Source organism: Saimiri boliviensis, chromosome 13 (assembly GCF_048565385.1).
Source record: "Saimiri boliviensis isolate mSaiBol1 chromosome 13, mSaiBol1.pri, whole genome shotgun sequence".
Lineage (NCBI taxonomy): Eukaryota > Metazoa > Chordata > Mammalia > Primates > Cebidae > Saimiri > Saimiri boliviensis.
Genome location: NC_133461.1, coordinates 59554205 through 59581730, shown reverse-complemented (window position 1 = coordinate 59581730; position 27526 = coordinate 59554205). Strand labels below are relative to the sequence as shown.

Here is a 27526-nt window from a genome sequence, read left to right as displayed (position 1 = left end):
AAATGGTTATATTTTAAACAGCTATATAAATATCTTAATAATATCCTTGATTTTGCCAGTTGGCTTGCAAAACCTAAAACATTTAGCATCTGGATAAGGCTCTAGTCATACACCAAGATGATCAATATCTAGAGGAATGGACATATAAACACTCAATCACTTAACAAACATACATAAGTAGTCTATATATAAAACTGTGGAAGAAATTAATTCTATAAGGGTCAAGAGTAGTAGTAGTGTTTTTTTGAAAAAAAAATCTACCCAATTTTCTAGAAATCTACACTTAGAATTAGGGACCAAATTACACATACACATCTGTGTGTGCCTGTGAATATATTCATATTTAAATACAAATTCTTAATGTGAAACGGAGTGACAATAAGATCCTTATGTTCCTTATGCCATATAATTTATTTAGAACTTTATTCTGGTCTGATAGCACTTGTAATTCCACATTAAAGCAATGTAATTATTATTACATACAAAATGATGTTTATTTTGTATGTAATGAGTTACAATATTACATACAAAATAACGCTTGCTTTGTATGTAAATGAGTTACAATATTACATACAAAATAACGCTTATTTTGTATGTACATGAGTTACAATATTAAGAAAGACAGGTTATTTCAACATGTTTGGGAGAATGACTACGCAAAGCTACTAGAAACAACACAAAAGGACTGAAAGTATTATCTGAAAGGCTGTTATTAGGTAAGTGTGTAAGGACTGCCCAAACATGGGTTAACAGAAGGCTGGAGCAACTTTCTCACCACTGAAGGATTTATGCAGTTTGGATGTGAAAGCAGACTTTTGTAAATAATATTTAGTGCTCTTCAAACTTTGTGCTACACATAATTCTAAGAAACCTACTGGCAAAAAACCCCCAAAACTGATAAACACTTATGACTGGGAAAAACTATGAGAAAAAATACACTAGAACCTCCGCTTTGACTTGCTTCAAATAACCCACCCAGGAAGAGGAAGATAGAGGCAAGCTGTGACAGGGTGGGTATAAATGAAACAAGACTGGCAATGTTTTAATAATCAAAGCTCCTTCCTGGGTTTCCCCTTTCTATTTTACATAGTCTGGAAAATCTCTCCATGTAGTAAGCTGAGGCAACCATAGGGCTACTTCAGTTGATTCCTATGTCTCAGGAATCGCCATTCTTCATTGGTTAATATCCAAAGTCTTCAAAACTATTCTTTCACATATTTTGCTCAGTGCTTTGTTTTTGTGTTTTTGAGACAGAGCCTCACTCTGCCACCCAGGCTGGAATGCAATGGCACAATTGCCGCTCACAGTAACCTAAGCCTCCCGAAGAAGTGGGACTACAGGAGCAAGCCACCAGGCCCAACTATTTTATTTTTTTGTAGAGATGTGGCGTCACGGTATTGCCCAGGCTGATCTGCCCACCTTGGCCTCCCAAAGTGCTGGGATTACAGGCGTGAGCCACTGTGCTCTGGGCCTCAGTGCTTTTTTTTTCTTTGGTTTGTTTTCATGTAAGTTATTCCATCTTAGTGAGAAGCAGAAGTCTCTGTTCTTAGGTATTGACTCATGTTTATTTTTGTTTGTATTTAGGATCCACATTTTTAGCTGCAGAAACATCTTTTAAAACTTATTTTTGTTGTTCTTGTATGTGACCTTTTTCTTTCCCATTATATCTTCTAACTACTTACTGTAAGATTATATGAAGGCTATTTTAGCATGCTAATTATATAACTTTCTCCCTTAATAAGTTATTTTAATTTTTATCCTTTATTACCTTGGGTTTTATAGGTATACTGTTATATAATCTACAAACAGTTACAGTTTTATTTCCTTTCCAATTCTCATTACTTTTTCATTTTAAAAATTGATATATGACAGATGTATATATTTTTAGGGCACATGTGATATTCTGATACATTTATATAATGTATCAAGATAAATAAGGATAATTGGGATATCCCTCATCTTAATATTTCTTCTGCAGGCTAGGGACATTTGAATTATTTTCTTCTACCCATACTATGGTATTTTGTCTTTTCAGACGGAATCTCACTCTGTCACTGAGGCTGGAGTGCAGTGGCATGATCTTGGCTTACTGCAACCTCTGCCTCCTAGGTTCAAGTGATTCTCTTGTCTCAGCTTCCCAAGTAACTGGGAACTCCTGACCTCAGGTGATCCAACTACCTTGGCTTCCCAGAGTGCTGGGATTATAGGCATGAACCACCATACCTGGCCTGTACTGTGTTTTGTCCTAAACATATCAACCTATGATAAAGTTTAATTTATAAATTAGGTACAGGAGAGATTAACAACAATAAAAACATACTGTAATAAAGCTATATGAATGTGGTCTTTCCCTCTCAAAGTATCTTGTACTGCACTCACCTATTCTTGGACTGTTGTTGACTTCCAAATTTGGGTAATTAAATTTGTAGAAAGCAAAACTACAGGGAAGCGGGGGACTACTGCAAGTCCTTATTGATTATGATAAGATGCTTCTCTTCTTTTGAGTTTATTTTTAACTATTCCTTCTCTCTTCTGTCTACATCCTGGCTTCTACAGTGTCTTCAGTTATTTTCTTTGCATTTTAAAAACATTTCTATTTCCAAGATCTCTAGAGAAAACATGAAATAATACAGATGCTCCTCAACTTATGATGAAGTTATATCCCAATAAACCCATCACAACTTGAAAATATTGTAAAAGTTGAGCGCGTGGTTCCAACTTATGCTATTCTCAACTTATTAAGAGCTTATCCAGACATAGCCTCATTGTAAGTTAGGAAGTGTACTGAATATGCATTGGTTTAACACAATTGTAAAGTTGAACCTAAGTTGAAACATCCTAAGTCTGTATAGGAAACAAACGGTTGAGAAAAAAACCAGTGGGTCTAGCATGGCACTTTTTTCTTTTCAGTCCACAGGTTTACAGTTTTAATTTTTAATGTATAATTATTTGTATTTTTATTCACCTTCCACTTAACTTTGACGTAGACATTCTCCAAATTATAAATTCAATTAAAGGATTTAAGATTTCTGTGTTTTACTTGAAAAGCAAAGCTGTGGCCAGACATAGTGGCTCATGCCTGTAATCCCCAGCACTTTGGGAGGCCAAGGCAGGCAGACTGCTCGAGCCCAGGAGTTTGAGACCAGTCTGGGCAACATGGTGAAACATCATGTCTACCAAAAAAAATTAGCCAGCATGGTGGCGCAAGCCTGTAGTTCCAGCTACTCAAAAGGCTAAGGTGGGAGGATCATCTGAGCCTAGGAAGTTGGAAGGCTATGGTCAGCCATGATCGTGCCACGGCATTCCAACCTGGGCAACAAAGTGAGACCCTGTCTTAAAACAAAAACAAAAACAAAAACAAAAAAAAGAAAAAAAGCTGTGATACTCATCTGAGTAAAACAATGCCTTATCTATATTTAGGATTGTTTGTTTAGGCGAATTTCCTAGAAGATCAATTATGCATTAAAATCACATGAATTTGGGTGGGTGTGGTGGCTCACATTGCAATCTCAGGGGAGGCCAAGGTGGGCAAATAGCTGAGGTCAGGAATTTGAAACCAGCCCGGCCAACATGGTGAAACCCCATCTTTACAAAAATAAAAAAAATTAGCTGGGCATGGAGGCACACACCTGTAATCCCAGCTACTTGGGAGGCTGAAGCACAAGAATCACTTGAACCTGGCAGGTGGAGGTTGCAATTAGCTGAGATCGTGCCACTGCACTCCAGGTGGGGCAACAGAGTGAGGCTCCATCTCAAAAAATAAAAAAAAATGTAAAATGAAAATAAAATAAAGAACATGAATACTAAAAGCAATTACTAAATTTTTCTGATTATGAAAATGACACAATGTTCACTGAGGCAGGTCTGGAAAAATATATAGAAAGGGATAATGGAGAAAAAAATTATCTCAATTATATAATCCAGAATTAAAGAAAAGTATTTTTCTTTCTACTCTTTCTTCAATGTGGTAACAAATACACACTGTTCTAAACATGGGAAAGTTAACTAACCTTTTTGAGCCTCAACTTCTTCATCTATAAAATGAAGATAACAGCAGTAAATAAGATCATTCATGTGACCACCTTAACAGGGTGTCTGCTACATAATAATATGTCATAATACGTAAATATCCAGTAATTTTTTTTCTTATGCTCTGATTTGCTCTTATCTCATACCAAATACTATCATGCAAGATGATGTATAGGCAAATTATTTAGAAGACAAATAATTTGCTTATAAGTGTGCTAGTAGTAGACAATTTTTATTGTGATGGCCTTCTTCAAAATTGCTTTTGCTCTGAGAATGATTCCATGACAACCAGGGGAACGTCCCCAAAGCTGTTTGCTTTATTTGATCTGTACTAAATCCAGCTGACCTGGAAGGTGTTGGGCATTTCTCTCTCCTAGTAGTGGTGGGAGTTCGGTTACATTAAAACTGCAGGGTGAAGGTATATGGAACACAAGGCTGCTGACTGTCCCAGAGTCATCTCTGACTTTGTCTTGGCTGTTTCCATCTCCTTTAAATCTGTGGTATCTTCCAGTTTCCTTCCAATAGATTCCTGTTTGGCTTAAAGTAGTCACAGATGGTTGTTTACAACCAAAAGTACTTTATATAATTAGTAACCTTAAATGGTCTCCTTTGATTTCTTATCAATGAATCATTAGTCTATATGTAGGAGTGTATCTTTGAAGATATGACATTTGTGTATTTTTAAGTTCCATAGGTAATTCTTTCTGGTACTGGGAACTACTGTCATAAAATGCTTATGTATAGAGTTGAGGCATTTTACTTTGGTTCACTGACCTTGATTAAAATGTTTTCTCTGATTTCTTATCAGTTTCTTTAGATACTTACTCATTGCAGAGACTGTATGTGTTCATTGACATCATAAATAGAAGTATGACTCTTCTTCCCACCACCTTTCTCAACTACTCTTTTAAAAACTTCTGAGGCTAAACTGATAGCCCCAGATGGAAATTACCTGCTATGGTTTGCTGTCTCCACCAAAGCTGATGTTAAAATTTAATCCATGGTGGTGCTGGGAGGTGAGGCCTAATGTTGAGGTCATGAAGGCAGATCCCTCATGAATAGATTAGTGCCATCCCTTGGGAGTGAGTGAATTCTTGCTCTGTTCCTAAAAGCTGGTTGTTAAAAGAGCATGGCACCTGCCCTCCCTTTTTGCTTCCTTTCTTGAGATGTGATGATCGCATATGCCAGCTCCTCTTCATCTACTGTGACTGGAAGCAGCCTGAGGCTCTCACCAGATGCAGATGCCCAATCTTGAACTTTTCAGCCGGAAAATTTGTATGAACAATTATCTTTTTTTCTTTATAAATTACCCAACTTCAGGTATTCCTTTATAGCAACACAAAACAGACTAAGACACTACTCAAATTCCTCAACAGTAGAATAAATAAATTGTACATTTCATTCACACAATGAAATACTATCCTGCAAGGAAAACGAACTATATGCATAGTGCTGAATGAGCAAAAGCAGACACATAAAAAGGTATGCACTGCAGAATTCCGTGTATATAAAGTATAAAAATGGGCAAAATTAATCTCTTACTGTAAGTCAAGAAAGTTGTTATCCTTTGAGTATGGAATGTTGGATGGAGGACTGGAGGAGCAAAAAAGAAATTTTCTAAAGTACTGGTGTTTAAAAAATTTTTTTTTTATATGGAGTTTCGCTCATCACCCAGGCTGGAGTGCAATAGCACAATCTCGGTTCATTGCAACCTCTGCCTCCCAGGTTCAAGCGATGCTCCTGCCACAGCTTTGCAAGTAGCTGGCACAAGAGCCACCTGCCACCACACCTGGCTAATTTTTGTACTTTTAGTAGAGATGGGGTTTTACCATGTTGGCAAGGCTAGTCTTGAATTCCTGACCTCAGGTAATCCGCCTGCCTTAGCCTCCTAAAGTGCTGGGATTACAGGCATGAGCCACCATGCCCAGCCAGGTGTTTTATTTTTAATACAAGTGCAGTGTTCATGTTGTGAAGATCCACCAAGCAATATGTTCATGAAATGTGCACATTTTTCTATGTGTATTTTACTTTAGTAAAAGTAAACAAAGTGGCTGGGTGTGGTGGCTCATGCTTGTAATCCCAGCACTCTGGGAGGACAAGGAAGGAGGATCCCTTGGACCCAGGAGTTCAAACCCCATCTCTACTAAAGATACAAAAATTAGCCAGGTGTGGTAGGACACACCTGTAATCTTAGCAACTCAGGTGGCTGAGGCAGGAGAATTGCCTGAACCTGGGAGGTGGAGGTTGCAGTGAGCCGAGATCATGCCATTGCACTCCAGCTTGGGCAACAAGAGTGAAACTCTGTCTCAAAAAGAAAATAAAATAAAAAGGCCAGGAGGCACGGTGGCTCATGCCTGTAATCCCAGCACTTTGGGAGGCCGAGGCAGGCAGATCATGAGGTCAGGAGATTGAGACCATCCTGGCCAACATGGTGAAACCCTGTGTCTACTAAAAATAAAAAAATTAGCTAAGCATGGTGGTGTATGCCCGTAATCCCAGCTACTCAGGAGGCTGAGGCAGGAGAATTGACTGAGCCAGGGAGTCGGAGGTTGCAGTGAGCCAAGATCGTGCCACTGTACTCCAGCGTGGTGACAGAACAAAACTCTATCTCGAAAAAAAAAAAAAAAAAAGAAAGAAAAAATAAAAGTAAACAAAACGTTACAAATACATGCAATGGAATATATATTATTCAGCCGTACAAAGGAAGGACATTCTAACACTTATTACAACATGGAGAGACCTTGAGGACTTTATCCCAAGTGAAATTAGCCAGTCACAAAAGAACAAATACTGTACGACTGCACTTACATGAAGTATCTAAAATAGTCATATTCAGAGAGACAAAAAGTAGTATAATGGCTGCCAGGGAATGGACAATGGAGAGTTTATACAAAGTTTCAACTGTGCATACTGAAAACAGTTCTAGACATAGAATGAACAACACTGTGAATGCACTTAACATCAATGACCTGCACTCTTAAAAATAGTTAAGATGGTAAATTTTATGTTATATGTATTTTCCAATTAAAAGAAAGTTAACAACAACAAACTGCTCTGTGTTGGCAAAGTAGAGAGTTGAGTGTATCAGAATTAATTATATAAATTAAGAGCAAATAGGCTCTAAGGTAATAGATGGTAAGGAGACTTCCTATTAAGTATATGTGCTTCAGAGAATAGATGTGCAGAGACAATTATATTGGTTAATTAGATGGAAAGGGACACAGCCTGTGGAAGTGTCAAAGGGGCAGGAGATCACATGTCATACACTTTCTAATAAGCCTTAATTGTTCTAGATAGTTACAAATTTCAAGATAAAATTAAGTATCATGACTAAGTAATAAAATACTGACTTATTCAATCAGGACAAAAATATCTTTTTTTTTTAAGAGATGGAGTCTCGCTATGTTGCCCAGGCTGACTTCAAACTCCTGGGTTCAAGCGACACTCTTATCTTAGCCTCCCAGGCAGCTGGGAACACAGGTATGTGACACATATAAGAATGAAAATATAAAGGATAAAGCTACTAGCTACATAACTCTAAACTACCTGATATAAAAAAGCTGAAAGTAGTAGACAAAAACATCTTATTTAAATTTGTTACTGGTTAATTTTTCATGTTAGATTCTTAAAACATAAGCTTTTTAAAAAAATAAAAGAGTAAAATCAAATTAGAAATTGCTATTTAAGTACTTATTTAACATACCTATTTGTTCCCCTAAGATCAGGCACTGTTTTGGTACTGGAGCTCCAAATACCATTCCCCGAAGTTTATCCATTGGAGGAGCTTTATTCTGAAGGCCCCCAAACTTTCCATTACTTCGAATTCGATCTCCATCTCTGGTCAACAGTGTAGGACAGTGTGTAATTTTAACAACCTATTGTAAATAAGTGAATATTAAGTAGTGAGCAACTTATTTCAACTGCTCCAAAAAAGGAGAAATCATTTTAGGTTTTTGAGATTAGAAATGACAGGATCATGACAGTATTTTCACAAAATTAGTAACTAGTGACATGTAAGATAAACTGGAGGGAAAAATCCAGAGGCAGAGAGATGAATTAGACAACTTCTCAAATGTCAGCCTAAACTATTAGAGTGACAACACAAGTGAAAAAAGTGAATGATGCCTGGATTGGTAAGTAGAAGGAAGAGGACAGGCCAGAGAGTTCTGCGCTTTGGAACCCATGGCAGTTAAGTATCAAGGTAGCAATCGCCAACCCAGTTTCCTTTGTTAGATGTTTTTTAGATGACCAAAGGATAGCAAAAGGAGAATATTATGTTGCAGAAATTCAGACTGGAAAGTATTAGACTGACTCTTCTGAAGATAATACTATGGTTTTAGTTATGGGAAGATAAAGAGGTGGTAATTTGAGAGTTAGGGGAATTAAAATCATGTAGAAAAGCTGAAGTCATGGAAGGGAAAAGATGAAGAGTTAATTAAGAATGAAATTCTTCAGAGAAGTCAGAATAAAAGAAAAACACTGGATTTAGTATGTTGTGACCTAGAGGAATGTTCTTGCAAAAAAGGTGCAGGAAATATTTAAAAATAAAAATTAAACTTCATTGGTAACCAGAGACGTGGAATTCAGATAAGATATGTTTACTATTCATTATGTTAAAATACACACACACACACACACACACACACACACACACACACACACCTTTGGGTATGCCCTGAGATAGCCCTTCTCAAAGAAAATGTTGCAAGTATTAAAAAGTTTAACATTCTGTATGATTCGGCAATTCTACTTTTAAGACTCTCATCAGGAAAAAATAATCACAGATGTGAATGATGTACAGTGAAATAGTTTTAATAATGAACAGTAAACTTACATGTCTCAACAAGTTACACAAATAAATTATGGCACACCCATACAATGAAATAAAATACACATACATACATTAACGACTGAAGAAGAACACTGTAATTTTCAACAAGCACAAAAATGTAGTCCAATCTAATATTGGTGCTAAATAGTCTCTGAATTATATAAATACAAGATAAAGCAAATGTAGTAAGATGATTATTTGAAGAAATCCTGTGGTGAAATTCTTTGGCAAAGTCAGTATTTACAAATTCAAAAATTATTTGTTTTTATAAGAAATAAGCACAACTTAATTTCTTAGTTTTGGTTTGGGTTTGCATGTTTCTAGTGGTGAACAACAACCAAAAATACAAACTGGCTTCATGTGCTGTGCTATCCATTTATCAAGATTCAGGCAATGTTTTGAAGGATTTTATATATATATATATAAAATCTGAATATATGTATGTATGTATATATGTATATATATGTGTGTGTGCGTGTATGTGTATGTATATATATGTATACATATATATGCACACACACACATATATACATGTACACACACACACACATACATATACATACATACATATATATATTTTGAGTTGTGCTATGTTGCCCAGGCTGGAATGCAGTGGCATGATCATGGCTCACTGCAGCCTCTGACTTCTGGGCTCAAACAATGATCCCAAGTCAGCCTCTCGAGTAGCTGGGGCTACAAGTGTAGGCCACCATGCCTGGTTACTTTTTTTTTTTTTTTTTAACTTTGTAGAGTTGGGGGTCTCACTATTTTGCCTAGGCTGGTCTTGAACTCTTGGCTTCAAGCGATACTCCTGCCTTGGCCTCTCAAAGTGCTGAGATTACAGGCATGAGCCATCATGCTCAGCCTAATATGATCTTAAATAAATACGCTAAAACGTATAGATTTTTTATTCTGTTGTTAACAGACAATATAAGGGAAGAGAGTTATGGTAGAAGGACAGACAATTTGACTCTCCTTTTATAATAATTCTGGAAATAGTACTTTCACAGTTTCTTAATTCTCCCTCAATCTCATGATTCTACCTAAGGACAAAGAAAGTCATGATAGTGTTTGGAAATTCTGGAATGAACAACAATATTACAACTCTGACACCCAACAATGTGACCAAGGAATGTCATTAAGAGCCTTTTCTCAGAAGAGTTTAAAAATAGTATTTAATTGGCAAAGTTACATAAGATGTCATTTAGAAACCTGGAAGCAAGGAAATCAGTATGTGCTATTATCGATTATGAAGAACAAATACTATCCTACCCTCCCTATCTCTTCAACTTCTTTGTCTTACATTCCATTTTCTCTTTCTCTCTGAGTTGCAATCTGAATATTCTTTTCTGACCCTTCTTTTAATTCACAAATTCTTTCTTAAGATGTTAAACCTGCTCAGTACTTAATTTCTATTATAGCTTTTGATTTTTAGAAGCGCTATTTTTTCAAGTTGACTTGTTCTTTTTTCATTTTCAACACTTTCATTTTTTTGAACTGTATTAATCAAATATTAATTAACACTTTAAAAATATTTGCTCTCATTTTCAATGTGGAAATTATTTCCATTCTAAAACAATGATGAAATTTCTCCAGAAAATACTTGGGTTTGCTTCAGTCAGATATCTAAGGACACTACTAGTCCTGCACATGAAATCCTCAAGTTCTGCACTTGAGGGTTTTCAGAACATCCAGGTAGTATGGATGCCTGTTGGAAACAGATATTAGAGTCAATCTGTTTACACTGATAAATTCTCTAGAAAAATGTTTAACTTTTTAACTTTTCTACTTAGTGCCAAGGTTCAAGAAAGAGAATTTTCTGGTAGTTCCCTGAAGCAGCTGGAGTTGAGATGAAGGTGACAGGTTTACGTGTTTGTTTACCCTTATGCTAAGGTTCCCCCCATGGAGGGGGTGTCCCCAGTTATCAGATTCCCCATGTTGTTTAGAGCCCTGGGTTTTGTATCCTACCCTCGAGCCCCTCAAGGGAGTGAAAAATCAATGCTTCAGTTCAATTAGTTTGGCAAATGTTCTCACTGCAAAAACCTGGCATTAGTGTTCTGTTTATTTCTCTGGGTTCCCATATCCACTTAGAATCCTCACTTTTTTGCCAGTTCAGTAAGACATATATCTGAAATAGCATTTTAGCTAATCTCACCTGGAGTTTCCAATGGCTATCTGGTTTGCCTAGTTCAGGCGTCCCCAAACTACGGCCCGCAGGCCACATGCGGCCCCCTGAGACCATTTATCTGGCCCCCCGCCACACTTCAGGAAGGGGCACCTCTTTCATTGGTGGTCAGTGAGAGGAGCACAGTATAGTGGCCCTCCAACGGTCTGAGGGACAGTGAACTGGCCCCCTGTGTAAAAAGTATGGGGACACCTGGCCTAGTATAACCCTTAGTGCACTGTGCCTAGTGATGTGCTGTAGCCAGTTTGTCCTGGGTCACAGAAGTCTCCTGAACACCACATTCATATAGGCATGAAGGACTTCATATAGACTGCTAGAAATGATCCATGACACAAGCACTTACATCATACAAACTGGCAAAAGCTACAAATCAGGGACTTTGCATGCCTCTTCAGAGAGCTAGTTCAACACGTAACAGCATACCCGTGTCTCATACACAGTAAGTACCCAAATATCTGGTTGAACTAGTTTTCCAGTTATCATCCTATTCGTTAGTTCTATCCTCACTAGTAAGCTTCTTACCTCCTCCAAACTGATTCCATGCTATCGTAATATTTAATGAGTATGTTTCTATTTCATAATTCGGGATATATAAGAATGCTAATCACAACCAGAATTTAGTAGCTCTCCCACCCACAGCCAGTTTCTGGTACAGTATATTATACTTACTATTAGGTTTAAAAGGAAACATTCATGAAGATGCCAAATACCATTTTCCAATTAGCTATATAATGCTCAATAATCCCAGTAATTTAGTTTTTCTAAACTAAGACGCATTTATTATTGCTTTATTCCGCCCCCCCCCGCCACCACGAGATGGAATCTCACTCTGTTGCCTAGGCTGGAATGCAGTGGCATGATCTCCGCTCACTGTAACCTCCACCTCCCGAGCTCAGGTGATTCTCCTGCCTCAGCCTCCCAAGTGCCTGGGATTACAGGTACCTGCCACCACACCTGGCTAATTTTTGTATTTTAAGTAGAGATGAAGTTTCACCATGTTGGCCAGGCTGGTCTCAAACTCCTGACCTCAAACTGCTGGGATTACAAGTGTGAGCCACTGCACTCGCCCTTATTATTGTTTCTTAACTAGGCCCAAAGAAAAATTACTCAGACCAGTTTAGGACTCAGACCAGTTTAGGTCTAGCTCTGCCATGAATTAGTAGTGTGACTTGGGACAAATACCCTACCTCCCTTTTAAAAATATTTATTTTTTTAGAGACAAGGTCTCATTATATGCCTAGGCTGGAGTACAATGGCTACTTACAGGCATGATCAGAGCACACAATAGCCTATAGCCTTGAACTCTTGGGTTCAAGAAAACCTCCCTCAGCTTCCCAAGTAGCTGGAATTACAAGTATGCATCACACGTCCGGCTCTCCATTATTTGTTATCAGCTTACGGTTTCTCTCTATTCTCACTGGTCTTAGATCATCCTAGATGAACCCCATGGTCCCTGTAATTCTAGAATACACTATTTACACATATTGGCTTAGATCGAATCCCGGGTACTGTCTGTAAAATGTGGCCTTAGAGTCAAAATCAAGTCAAGGATGTCCCTTTGTTAAGACTTCTGAAAGATTTAAACTACTGCACTCCTGGATCCTCTTAGCTAGACAAAAGAGGTTTTAAAACTCTAAATGGCATTAGCCTACTCTACCTCACCCTTATGGGTGAGAATAACCCTAGCCAACATTCCCAACAGAACCTCTGGCCAATACCAGCTGATTTGCCAGGTGACAACAGGTACCTGTTGCCAGCTACATAAGGCAGGCATTTTAGTCTTGCCATCATCCCAGTTCAACTAGCCAACATCACTTGGAGAAACATACAGAGTTAAGAGGGCTAATATGTCATTGTTGCTGAAACTTACTATTTAGAGTGTTATATAGCAGCAGTAAATAACTGAAATATTTATATTGCCAAACTCCCCTCCACAGGTGCTGTGGGCTAAACTGTGCTCCCTCAAAATCTTTCATTTTATTTTTTTATAAGACCAGTAAAATAAACTAGTGAGAAGGGGAGGAAAGTATAAAACAAAGAGTTAGATCTGTAATTGACTGTGAATAATCAACTGAGATAACTCATTACCTTTGGACCAGCCCCCGACAAATCCATGTTAAAGTCCTAACCCCTAGTTCCTCAGAATGTGACATTATTTAGAGATAGGGTCTTTACTGAGGTAATCAAGTTATTATGAGGTCATTGCGGTGGGCCCTAATCCAATATGACTGGTATCCTTACAACAAAGGGGAAACTTGAACACAGTTACACACAGATGTAAAGAGACAGGGGAAAGAGCCATCTACAAGGCAGGGAGAGGCCTGGAACAGATCCTTCAATCATAGTCTTTAGAAGAAACCAACCCTACTGAAATTGTGAATTTGGATCTCCAGTGTCCAGAACTGTGGGACAATAAATTTCTATTATTTAAGCCACCCAGTCTGTTGTAGGACAATAATATTTCTATTATTTATACCAGTGAATAGCTGTCCTAGCAAACTAATACAAAATGATGTACCAAATTACATTTTTACACCTAAATTATCTGACAGTACTTATTTCCAATACTAATAGACACTATTTTGAGTCTTAGATAATTTCATAGCCCCCAAACACATCTATTTAAATTTGCATCCTGGCCCATTCATTCCTAGATTTTGGCTACTTTTATGCTGCTTATCAATTTGTAGACTTTAAATTGGTTATGAAAAGGCTACTTAGACATTGGTATATGTATCATCACATGACATGATACACATTAAAATTGAAGCCTACAAATTTAAAAAGAAATCAAATACGTACCTCTTTTCTATAATGATTGGCTGCATCCAGATTATCCAAAATAATGGTGTCTCCTAACAGCATACCAAATACTAAAAAAGTCAACAAATGAATTTTGAAAATTATGATATTTTCCTTGGTCATATTAAAATATAATGCACATTGCAAATCTTTCATTGAAAGAATGCTACTATTGTTATAATTTTATTTGACTGTCCTCTGAAAAATACTGATAAATCTACGACTTATAAGCAAAATAAGAACATAAATTTCCATTATCAGTAATTTATAGATTTTTATCACAAATTTAACATCTGTACAAAAGTAAAGCCACCATAATGTCTTTTACCTGTTTCACAATGTTCTATATTATCTGGAAATGTTAACAAGTCTCGAGCAAAGACTGGATCTCCAATGGGTTTAAAATACAATTTTCCATTTCGGAAATGAGGTAGAGGTCTAAATAAAAAGAAATTTTTAAAAAGTATTAAAGCACATGACTTTTTAATTTTAAAAATGACAATATGGAAAACATGAATATACTACACATCATTTTGATCATATAATCAACTCCCAATCCACCACAAGTGACACTTCTAAATGATCAGCTATTATGCCCTTAGAAATGAAAACAGTATTTACCACATAAAAAATTACTTGGTTTTATCTGTACTACTACCCTCTATTAGTTTGTATTAATGATATAATAATAGTTTCATTTGACGAGGAAAGAAAAAAAGGTAGCCTCTAAAGCTGGCTCCAAATGAGAGTACCAAAGATATAACTGTTCATGTGAAGAGTAGTCACAGAATGAGTAGGGGAAGGGGCAAGGCCCAAGACTGAGACACATATGAGGAAGGCGGCTCTATGTGCCCTGGCTCCCTGTCCTTCCCATACAATAGGAAGAGCAATGGAAGCCAGCAGATGGTAACAATGGAATTTCTGAGACCATAGTTGATTAGGGTGGCAGGGACCTTCCCTTCAACACAGGCAGGGAGGAGCTCTAGTTAACTCAATCCCAGTAAGAGGGAGAATACCAGAAACAGAGAGGATAGCTAGTTTCTAGAACAAACATTAGCCCTAAATGTCAAATCCACAGTTTCCCTAAATCGAGGTTTTTTAACTTAGTCTCCAGGGATTACCGAGATAAAGAAGCCCTCTTGGAGAAAAAATTCTTTTCACAAAAAGTATTAGGGTGTGGGGGTACGTGCCTCTAGTCCCAGTTACTTGGGAGGCTGAGGCAGGAGGATCACTTGAGCCCACGAATTTGAGGCTAGAGTGAGCTATGACCGTGCCTGTGAGTAGCCACTGCACTCCAGCATAGGCAAGAGTGAAACCCCTTCTCTTTAAAAAAGAAAAAAAAGTACACCCTATTAACACAGTAATTATGACCTGTCAGGATTTCCCACACTGTTGCTTTGAGTACTGACTAGTTGCAGGGTGGTAACTAGAATCTGATAGATTTGAGTTCAACACACAGCTGTTTCCTCAATCTAGTTTTAGATTTATAAGATGAAATAACACGTTTACTGAAATTGTAGACTCTTAATGAGATCCCGTTCTCCTTCAAGTCCCCATTCCTATGCAATTACGGGCCCTGAAAAGCTTTGTTTAGTAATCTAAGGAAATTACTTGCCAATACTCTGTCACACATTTTTATTTATTATTTTGTTAGTATTTTCTTCCTGTTTTTAGGTTAATTTTTAAAAGTAGGCCTAATCAAGAGTACACATAAAATACAAAAAAGGGGCTGTGTCAGTGCTCATTCCTGTAATCCCAGCAGTATGGGAGGCTGAGGTGGGAGGACTGCTTGGTCCCAAATGTTGGAGACTAGCCTGATATAGCAAGACCTCATCTCTTAAAAAAAAATTAGCTGGATGTGGTGGCATGCACCTATAGTCCCAGCTACTTGGGAAGCTGAGGTGGGGGGATCACTCGAGTCCAGGGAGGCTGAGGCTGTACTGAGTCGTGATCACGCCCAGCTTGGCTGACAGAGCAAGACTGTATCTCAAAAAATAAAAGAAAAATTTAAAAATTAAAAAAAAAAGGCATTTAGATTAAAAATGTGTAACTGGTTTCCATGGTTATCCCCTAAAAACATATTTTGAAAAGTAAATGAGAAAACAATTAAAGAAACTAAATTTATATTAAAATAAAGATGTAATATCCAACTAAACAGTCTCTTACATTTCAAGTCTACTATTGGCATTTCCAATATCTGCTGAATAGCCATTCCAACAAATCCTCTCTATCTAAATGATGGCTTATTTTCATAGAGCATAAATAGGATAAAAGATAAGCAACTCTAGCCTCATTCCAAATAAAGGTGTTGCATATTCAGTTAACAATAACAATATCCTTCCATCTTTCCTGTTGTAAAGGCCAAAGATTTGCTGTGGGTTTTTTTGTGCATGTCTTTCTGTGTATATGTTACATATACAAATGACATTTAATTCACAAATAAAACATAGCCAGCATAAATAATGAAAATGCCTATTTGTGATGAAGACAAAAATAATGTAAATAATTAAAGTCAATTCTGTTTTAGATATCTTTTAGATAAGTCATTTTTAAATCAAGGCTTTGATAAAAAAACAGAACATATATTTAAGAAAAAAATCATTACTTTCACTTTTTTCTAACCTTTTCCAATCTGGAAGAGTCTTCTTATAAATAGAATCAAGGGGCAACACCTGCTGACGACCTTGGGTTTCATCATAGATACGACGTGCGGCATCAGTGGTTAGGGTGACTACACAGTCCATGTCACTTGCCAGATGCCAAGAAATAACCATCGCAGCTCTATCATCTTCAATTTGTGCTAGATGTGCAATCTATAACCCATTTTAATAAAATCAAGTAAAAAAATATAAAATACACATATAAAAATTTGATATTACTTTAAAAGCCCAAGTCCAGATAACAAAAACTTTTCTGAAACACAAGAATTAAAAATATAGGCAAGTTGTTAAAAATTTAGCTTGAATATATTAAACATTCTATTCTGCTATTAAGTTAAAAAAATTTTTTTCTAAAGACCAAACTCCAGTAAAGTTGCAAAAAATAGAGCAAATAAAAATATTAGGAATTTTTTCTTTTCTCAGACCTCTCAGGGATTAAATAATTAGGAATACTGCCGGGCGCGGTGGCTCAAGCCTGTAATCCCAGCACTTTGGGAGGCCGAGGCGGGTGGATCACGAGGTCGAGAGATCGAGACCATCCTGGTCAACATGGTGAAACCCCGTCTCTACTAAAAATACAAAAAAAATTAGCTGGGCATGGTGGCATGTGCCTGTAATCCCAGCTACTCAGGAGGCTGAGGCAGGAGAATTGCCTGAACCCAGGAGGCGGAGGTTGCGGTGAGCCGAGATCGTGCCATTGCACTCCAGCCTGGGTAACAAGAGCGAAACTCCGTCTCAAAAAAAAAAAAAAAAAAAAAAAAAGAATAGGAATATTATTAGCTAATAATACATACTTTTTCACATTTTAATACTCTATAAAATGGAATCTGTCTTACTGGTAAAATCATCACAAAGTACATTTAAGTAATACACACATAAAATAATGCAGTTCGATTAAACATAAATACATTTAATATACCCTTCCCTTCTAAGTAAATACTTCACTCCGCTATTATAGCATTCCTTTCAGAAAACAAATCTAAACATCACAAATAAGAATTGTTTTTTCTGCTACTCAAGAGGCTGAAGCAGGAGGACAGCTTGAGCCAGGAGGCTACAAGGAGCTGAGACTGTGCCAATGCACTACAGTCTGGGTGACTGAGCAAGACCCTGTCTCAAAAAAAAAAAAAAAAAAAAAAAAAAAAGAGCTGTTTCTGTTTCTAGGAACAATTCTTTGGAGCTTAGAATAAATAAATAAATAAATATAAATCTTTGCTCCAGTCACAAGTATTCTTTTTTTTTTCCCTCAGGGCAGATAGGTAATGTGCCAACATCATAACAAGGTTCAAGGGTGGCATATGTCACATACATGCATGACCACCCAATCTTCAACGAAGATTCTTGTTCAAAGTCAAGTCCACCAACGTTGGACTATTGTGGCCAGTATCAAAGCCTAATTCATTTTGCTAGTATGGTGGTATCTACCCTTTAATCTTACTTAATCTGCTAGCACAAACCTGCCCTAGCAATAAGAACACTGTGTGTCACTTTTAGAAACATCAGGCTGGATGTGGTGGCTCACAACTATCATCCTGGCACTTTGGGAGTTGAGGCAGGTGGACTGCTTGAGCCCAGGAGTTTAAGACCAGCTTGGGCAACACCACAAAACCCCCATCTACTAAAAAATTAGGGGGGCATTGTGGCATGAAACTGTATTCCCAGCTTCTCGGGAGGCTGAGGTGGGAGGATCACCTGAGTTCAGGAAGTAGAGGCTGCAGTGAGCCAAGATTGCACCACTGCACTCCAGCCTGGATGACAGGAGTGAGATCCTGTCTCAAAAAAACCCTAAAAACAAAACACATCCTAACATCTCCCCTTACATTCTAATTCTCTAGAAGTTAGTGGAAGAAAGCTAAGAAAATGATCATGCAAAAAAAAACTAGTACATGTAAATAAAAATAATGTTCTAGCCAATGGAGAAAGAATTAATAGAGTTAGATGAAATGTAAGCACATGAAATGGCTTACTTGTGACATTTAGATGTGTTTTATAAAAAATACAACAATACTGGCATAAAACCTATTTAGAAGGGCATGTTAATAATAACTATAATATGTTTAACTGAACAAAAAAATCTTAAAATTGCTATTAAATCTTCCTTATTTAGAGATGGGATGTCAAGATGTTTGGAATTGAGGAAGAAAAGCATAAAATATGTAAGTTACTTGAGGTATTCACGATGTTAAAAATAAATAGGTTTTGAGGTTTGGGGGAAAAAATCTCCCCTTGTTCCTACGATTATTTAATTCTAGGTTTTGGTTTTTAGACAGAGTCTCACTTTGTCGCCTAGGCTTGAGTGCAGTGGTGCGATCTTGGCTCACTGCAACCTCTGCCTCCCGGGTTCAAACAATTCTCCTGCCTCAGGCTCCTGAGTGGCTGGGATTACAGGTGGACATCATCACATCTGGCTAGTTTTTGTATTTTTTATTAGAGATGGGGTTTCACCAGGTTGGCCAGGCTGGTCTCAAATTCCTGACCTCAGGTAATGTGCCTGCCTCAGCCTCCCAAAGTGTAGAGATTACAGGCGTGAGCCACTGCACTCAAGACTATTCTAGTTTTAGAATAAATGCCAGAAAGAGTGTTTTTTAAGGAAGCAAGGGAAAAGACTAAGGATGACATGGAGGGATTGTAAAGTTCTCCTAGTGGTTAGTGTAGGGTTTGTACTTCTGAGGAAACAAAAGAGAAACTGTAAAATGAGATTTAAAAGATTTCCCCAAGATTTTCAAGATGTGCAATGGGAAATATTTAAAAAGACTTTAAAATACATCTCTCTTGCTAAAATATATATGTTGGTAATAATCTTACATATTGTGCAAGAATTTTATATTGGATGGATTATTAAAATGTGAAAACCAGATATTTATATGCTTAGGATCAAATAATTGATTTCTAAAAATTGGTTCCAAAGAATAAAATTTTGAAACATTGTATATTGGCAACTCATTTCCTAATGCATAAATTTATATTTAATTTAACTTAAAATTCAATTAATTTTTTTAATCTGCATATTTGAGGTTTAGGTAATAATGTAACATAGCTTTCATCATCAATATTGCTACACGTTACCCCCTATTTTCAGGGGGGCAGTACTACCATAGACTTTAGAGTCAGAGAGACCTTGAGTCGTATCTAAGCTATGCCTTTAACTATATTTTAACAAGTTATTTGAGCTTCCTGGATTTCAATTTCCTTATGCATAAATGAGAAATACTACAAAATAAAGGTTTAGACCGTGGTTATAAAAGTAGAATATACATGTATAGGCAATAACCATAGACTCCAGAGTCAGACTACCTGGGGTTTTGGCCCTGGCTCTGCCATCTGGTAGCTGTGCAACTCTGAGCAAATTACTTGCCCTCGGTTTCAGCTGGGCACGGTGGCACATCCTGCAGTCACAGCTACTTGGGGGGCTGAGGCAGGAGGACTGCTTGAGCCCGGAGATGGAGGGAGCAGTGAGCCACAGTCTTATCACTGCACTCCAGCCTGGGTGGCAGTGAGACTGTCTCTCCCTCTAAAAAAGAGTTGCATTACCCGAAAGTATCTCTAAGTAAACAATGAGCCTTGAACTAATAATACATGCTAACAACTTCTGCCACAGCCCTCAAGAGTAATATTACAGATTTTGGTTTAAACTCTGCCAAATCCCTGTTGCAATAATGAGAGCAGGTACTTTATCGGAAAGAAGTAAATTACAAAGAACCTGACGCTTTGTCACTTTTAGAAGACCCACTTTAAACAAACAAGATAATAAAATGTACTGCCTCTCAAAAGGCTTAACAAACACAAACCTTTCCCAACACATCTCCACTGCCTTTAGTATAGTTTGGAAGAGTACATGATCTTCTAGGTTTTTTCTTTAGTTCTTCCTGTTCTGATAGCTTTCTTTTCAAAAGTGTTTCAATGTGCGGCACCTATAATTTATTTAAAAAAAAAAATTAAAAGGCAGCCCATAGTGACAGTGGAGAAAAATTAACAATTTAGATAACTCAAGAATATAGAGTTGGTAAGCAGACATTATTAAAAAAAAAAATCAGAAAACACAGACAGAGAGAAAACAAAATTTTAAAAACCATGGTTATAGTAATATAAAGTTTTCCACTTCACTGAATTTAACAAAATCTTAGCCAAGAAATACACTACCTATAATAGGACTTTTCTTTGAAACCTAGTTACACATATAAGAAAATATAAATTTTAAAAATCTAAATTGCATTTTGTTATTTTATCTTATTTACCAACCCGTGTATTGACTATGCAGCCTTTTCTTTTTTTTTTTTTTTTTTTTAATTTTTATTTTATTTTATTGCATTTTAGGTTTCGGGGTACATGTGATGAACATGCAAGATTGTTGCATAGGTACACACATGGCAGTGTGCTTTGCTGCCTTCCGTCCCCTCACCTGTATCTGTCATTTCTCCCCATGCTATCTCTTCCCACTTCCCCACCCCCCGCCCCTCCCCCATTTCCCCCCAACGGACCCCAGTGTGTAGTGCTCCCCTCCCTGTCTGTGTCCTTGTGTTCTCATTGTTCAGCACCCGCCTATGAGTGAGAATATACGGTGTTTGATTTTCTGCTCTTGTGTCAGTTTGCTGAGAATGATGGTTTCCAGGTTCATCCATGTCCCTACAAAGGACGTGAACTCATCCTTTTTGATGTATGCAGCCTTTTCAATGCAGTACTTGAACTGATGTATTAACTGCATTTATTGGTGTCATTACATTAAAAATATAATTTGTAATTTATTTTAATAGAGCAATCTATCATTTTGTTAGTCGTTTTTTATGTCTGGTAAGTGACTAAACTATAATGTACACATCTTTGTACCCTAAAACAGTACTCATGGAATTCTTAATAAAACCTGCAAAACTGAGAAAACTGTAGAATAGACTTTAATAAAAAATCTTTCATGTATACTTGGAAACTATACCTGTTGTGTTGTAGGAATGTCAATATTATGTATTTTTAGTTCACTTCTCAATTGGGCCTCCTTTAATCTTGCTTCTTCAAATTGACCTAAAATTAAAAAAAAAAAAAAATTTGCATCTATTTCTGAAAGCTGCCAAAACCATAGTTTTTGAAAAATATTTTAAAATTCCTTTTGTTTTTCCCTTTTGATGTCTAATGCTAAAATGAAAATTGATAGTTTACTATTTTAGAAATTCAAAATTAAACTATACATCTTAAGGCTCAATTCTGATATATAAAAATGAGAAAACAGAATTAATCCAACTAAAGGGAGATATGATATACTGCAAACTCCTAGTAATCTTGGATAAGTTATTTAATATTAATCCACATGAGTATACACAATTTACACATAATTGCACAACGTTGTTCTCAAAGTAAACTTTACAGAAACAATTTTTAGTGCTACACAGATGATACATTATCTTATTTTTAGATTTAGCTCCTATTATATTCTAAATATCCTTGATCTTGTATAGGTATATACAAAAGTGAGTACTTTGAGGCAAGCAGTATATATTTGTTGGTTAACTAATCAAAATAACTAACACAAAGCGAAAACCCTTAGCAAAAAACTCTGACAAATGAAAACAGAAGAGATGATAGAGCACAACTCAGAAAGTGTCTTGTCTTTCAATTACAAACAATATTATTAAGAATCGCAGCAAATATAGGCTGGGTGCAGTGGCTCACACCTGTAATTCTAGCACTTTGGGAGGCGAAGGTGGGCAGATCACTTGAGAGCAGGAGTTCAAGACCAGCCTGCCCAACATGGTGAAACCCCATCTCTACTAAAAACATAAAAATTAGCCAGTGTGGTGGTGCACGCCTGTAATCCTAGTTACATGGGAGGCTGAGGCACGAGAATCACTTGATCTCAGGATGTAGAGATTGCAGTGAGTGAGATCGAGCCACAGCACTCCAGGCTGGGCGACAGAGTGAGACTGTGCATCCAAAAAACAAAAACAAAACTGCAACAAATGTTCTATGAATTGACTCAAGAATAATTTACATATTTCAGTATGAGTGTATGATACCCTAGATACCTTCATAGTATGACAAACTGTGGATGTTTGAAGTAAAATACATATAGCTCAGGAGCCAAATAAAAAATTTATGTTATACAACACTTCCTTGGTGATATTATCCAGTATCTTTTGCCAGAGCTGGAGATAAATATAAACATTATTAGTATGTTGAAAGCCTTAAATTTTCCACAGGTCCAGATTCCTAACAGAATATGTCAATTTTCTACAAGTAAGTATGATACATATTTATTTAAAATAAGAAATACTTCATCTTAAGAATTATCAATGACAATGTCAACCATCATTGCCACCTTTCTGCAACATTCTGCATTTTACTTGTGGATTAAGAAAGTGGAAGCACGTTTGTGTATCACAGTCTCACCTTCTGCCTCATCATTCCCCAAAGCATAATTTTTGTCTTGAATACAAAATGACTTACATTTCATTTCATTAAGAAGCTGTTGGCCCGCTTCAAATAAACTTTTATACATAATAATAGACTGAGATAATTGGTCCTTTTCTTTTGTAAGTGCTGCCATTTGTTGCTGCTTTTTAACATCTAAGAAAAAAAATTCAGATAATTTAAAAACGGACTTTTCTAAAATATGTCATAATGTGATTAGATAGCTAATAAACACTATGTTAATGCAAAGTAAAACAAGGTTATCTAAAGTATCACTAACAATGGAGCTTAACCATTTATTTCCTAGAAACTTACCATTGTAAAACATGAATGGTAGGATATATGGTTCTAAGGTTCTTGATAAAAGTGGTAGCCGGGGCTCAAATATAATAAAATATTCAGTACTATCTCTTCCAGGACTACTTTCGGCTAGCACCAGACTCTGTACATAGAAACAAACAATAGGGGAAAATGTGATTTAAAAAGATATTTTTCAACATATAAAGTTTTACATAACTCATTATGTTCTGTTTTCAAGTAAGTGGTTAATTTTAAGGGCAAAAGGCATAGGCTGATCCTTAAGATTCCATTAAACTATCATCACCACCACCACTACCCATGACATAAAACTTTTTACCTTTTGGTATTGGTTTGAAAGCCAAATAATCATATCAATAAACAGCTTATGTAAAAATTATATATGATACAAAATTTCAAGAAAAAGTTATTTTCTTCACATTAAAAATATCAAAGGCTGCTTACAGTTTTAACCTGTAAAATCTTCTTGACTCTAACCTCTAAATTGAAAGCAGCATGAAACAGCTGATAGTGTGAAAGTTACAAAAACAAAGCCCAATGCGGAGTTTAAGTTACAGCTATTACCATGGAAACAGACTCATCAGTCCCAGGTGACTGAACAAGAGGTTTTGAAAAGCTCTAAAGATTTTTTAAACTGTATTTTTATTATTAATGCACAAAAAAACTTTTGCTATATTTTAAAACCATAACATATAACTAGTAAATGACACAAATATATTTTTATCTAAAATGATTTTTTTAATACAGTTCTAAAGGAAACAACAGACAGTAGCTGTTTTTGTTTAGACTCTAACAATACAATTTACAGAGAAGTAATATTTTTTAAAAATCTAAATCAGTGTGACACTGTAGGGCAATAAATGAAATATTATAAATTACAGCTCACAGATTTTTTTCCCAAAGAATATAGAGTACAAGCCCACCACTAAACCAATCGCCTAATCAGTTTCTGAATGTGGTTTTTAATAGACTTACATAAATGCAAACATGTATTTAAAAACCATTTTGCATTAAAAAAAAAAAAGTAACATAGACTTTATACTTTAGCAACTTGCTTTCAGCACTTGATTTGATTTGTCAATCAACTCATGTGAATGTATAGATGCCAATTTAAAAAATTTATACATAGTACACTATACTACCCATTCATTGGGTGGTGAATATTGAGTATATTTAAAATCTTTAAACAATTATCTATAATACTGCAAAAATATATCTCCAAATGCTTCTCTGCAAATGTGTTTTCTAGGATTAATAATGAGAAGTATAAGTTTATCTTAATAGGTAGTATTAAATTTCCCTTAAAAGAAGCTGTATAAAAGAAGCTATATCAATTTATCCTCTCACCAGCAGCATATGGGAGTGCCCAATTCCTCTGATGCTGGCCAACATTTAATATCAATCATTTTTTAAATATCAATTTTAATATTTTTTAATATCAATCATTTTTTAATATCAATGTATTTTTTTCTAAAAAGGGGAATTAAAGAGCAACCAGTCATTATTTTAACTAATGTTTTCCTGAGTGGTACTGAAATCATGCTTCTTATGCTTACAGGTTATTTACACTTTCTTTTCCATTAATTGCCTGCTCATATTCTTTGCCCATTTATTTTTCTACTGGTTTGTCTTTTTAAAAAATTGATTTGCAAGTAGTTCCTTAGGAAGTTTTAGAAATCTGTTCAAATATCAGTCCTCTAATTATATGTATGTATACATATAGTCATGCACCACATAATGAAATTTCAGTTAACAGAGGACCACATATACAATGGTGGTCCCAAAAGATACTGTAGTTTTACTGTACCTTTTCTATGTTTAGATACAAATATTATTATGTTAAAATTACCTACAGTGTTCAGTACAGTCATATACTGTACAGGTTTTTAGCCTAGGAAAAATAAGTTATACTACTGGGTGTGGGGGCTCACACCTATAATTCCAGCACTTTGGGAGGCTGAGGTGGGTGTATCACCTGAGGTCAGGAGTTCGAGATCAACCTGGCCAACATGGTGAAACCCCATCTCTACCAAAAACACAAAAAGATTAGACAGGTGTGGTGGTGCATGCCTGTAGTCCCAGCTACTCGGGAGGCTGAGGTGCAAGGATCGTTTGAACCCAGGAGGTGGAGGTTGCAGTGAGCCAAGAGTGTACCACTGTACTCTAGCCTGGGTGACAGAGTGAGACCTGTCTTAAACAAAACAAAAGAAAGAAATATACCTGGGCTATAGTATAGTATAGTAGGCTATACCACCTAGGTTTGTGTAAGTATACTCTACAATGTTTGAACAACAATGAAATCACTTAATGATACATTTCTCAGAATGTATGTCCATCATTAAGTGATGACGTAACTGCATATAGCAAAATCGATAGTTCTCCTCAATTTACTACCGTAAAAACTTTTTATTCTATTAAAGAATCACATAATAAATCTGATCATCTACTGTCAACAATTATCAACACATTGTCACTGTTTGCAGTGGCATAATCATAGCTCATTATAGTCTCAACCTCCCAGGCTTAAGTTATCTTCCCACCTCAGCCTCCTGAGTAGCTAAGGCTACAGATGCCACCATGCTTGGGTAATTGGGTAATTTTTGGTTTGTTGTTGTTGTAGAGATGGGGTTTTGCCATGTTGCCCAAGCTTGTCTTGAATTCCTGGGCTCCAGCAATCCTTCCACCTTGGCCTCCCAAAGTGTTAAGGACTATAGCCATGAGCTACTGTGCCCAGCAGAAAGTGTAACTTTTAACATACTTAAATAGAATCTTTTCCTTTATGTCTTATTTAAAGAGGTCTCACCGATCTCAGTTGTATAGTTTTTAGTCCCTAATGCATACCTATCAAGAAAAAAGAATAAACAGAATAACAGAAATGAAGAGAACTGAAGAGTCCAAAACCGTATCCAAGCATAAGTGGAAATTTGTCATATTAGAAACAAACAAACACATATCAGAATGAAACTCAGACACTGCCATCAGAAATTTCCGGATCATGTAGGCAAATAATACACTGAATTTAAATAGCACAATTAACAAACTTGAGCAACTACAAATTTAGATTATAACTTTAAAGAAAGCAATAATGTGCAACATTTACAAATATTGGTTGTGCTCTGGACCAATGTTTTCTAAACTTCCCTAATGATAAGAATCATCTGCTTGTTAAAAATCAGATTCTACATCCCAGCTTCAGACATACTAAATCAGTATCTGAGGCAGGAGCCACGAAGGGCTTGAGTTTTCTATTATTCAGTGAGATATTAGGGACCTCTAGTGGTAAGAGGACATTTACATGCATGATATGAAGAGATTTTTATACACAGCTGTTGGGGGATAGCTAAATCTGTCTGAATCTCAGGAATATATACAGCAGGCTTAGCAATTTCAACTGTCTACAAGGGGGCCAAGAAAACTGGACATAGGTAAATAGGAAAACAGGTAAAATGGACTAGATGTCTTCTTCCAACAGAAACCCAATCTGCACGTTAAGTATGTCTCCCCATTTCCCTTTGTTTTTCAATGTGGCTTTCATTATCTAATTTTTGTTAGGACACAAGAAAACTTTATTCTCTACTGTAATAAAAATAAAAGAACAAGTGTGAATTTAAGTGGCAAATAACGTATGTCCTCAATGTCAATAAATGAAAAGAAGTGGCATGGAAGCGGCTGACTGGAAACCAGATGCACTGAGGGAAACAGTGACTGAGGCCGCACATATAGCTGGCATAGGAGAATCCTCACCCAGTGTTGCCAGATCTTTAGATTTCACCAAATAAATTAGAAATGCAGATTTTTACATGCAACTCCAGAACTTTAAATGTTGAAAACTAATTAAAACGAAAATGCTGTATTGGTCAGCCATTGCCAGACCAACTGACAAGTCTTTAGGCCAGGTACAGCTGGTAGGCTCCTACTGCATAAGCCGAATTTTACTGAAACAATGTGGTATTAGCAATGAGTTAGATACAGAAATGAACAACAAAAATACAAGAAAAACGAACATTTCACATCTATTAGTACATTTAGAACTACTGATAAAGATACCAAGAAAACTAATGGATTTGAATAAGGGTCAATAAAACCCAGAAATATAAAAAATTAAAGGAATAAGGATATCAGAGACAGCACTGTGAATATGATCTGCCCCTCCAATATAAACAAAGGAAAGTTCTAAAAACAAAACAAAAAAAACACCTCAGGAAAAAGTACTTATTTACCAAAGAGTGCTAATATTTGTAATTATTAAGGAAAAAAATGAAAATTCTAAAAGAAATGGTCAATGGACCATTTCTAAAAGAAATG

At 36.3% G+C, this 27526-nt stretch overlaps 1 protein-coding gene and 1 pseudogene across 1 annotated transcript in view; both read right to left on the bottom strand.

Annotated features, from left to right (window-relative positions):
* The window catches only part of SMCHD1 (structural maintenance of chromosomes flexible hinge domain containing 1), a 159524-nt gene that overhangs the window by 9390 nt on the left and 122608 nt on the right, over window positions 1-27526 (bottom strand). Inside the window, exons 38-45 of the mRNA XM_003924806.4 lie at window positions 23219-23345; window positions 22940-23059; window positions 21435-21520; window positions 20296-20418; window positions 16470-16660; window positions 14176-14285; window positions 13848-13918; window positions 7733-7904 (exon numbers count right to left, since the gene is read on the bottom strand). Coding sequence (XP_003924855.3) covers window positions 7733-7904; window positions 13848-13918; window positions 14176-14285; window positions 16470-16660; window positions 20296-20418; window positions 21435-21520; window positions 22940-23059; window positions 23219-23345 — 1000 coding nt within the window. The remainder of the gene's footprint in view (window positions 1-7732; window positions 7905-13847; window positions 13919-14175; window positions 14286-16469; window positions 16661-20295; window positions 20419-21434; window positions 21521-22939; window positions 23060-23218; window positions 23346-27526) is intronic.
* LOC120361745 (small nucleolar RNA U13) lies at window positions 17757-17846 on the bottom strand (annotated as a pseudogene).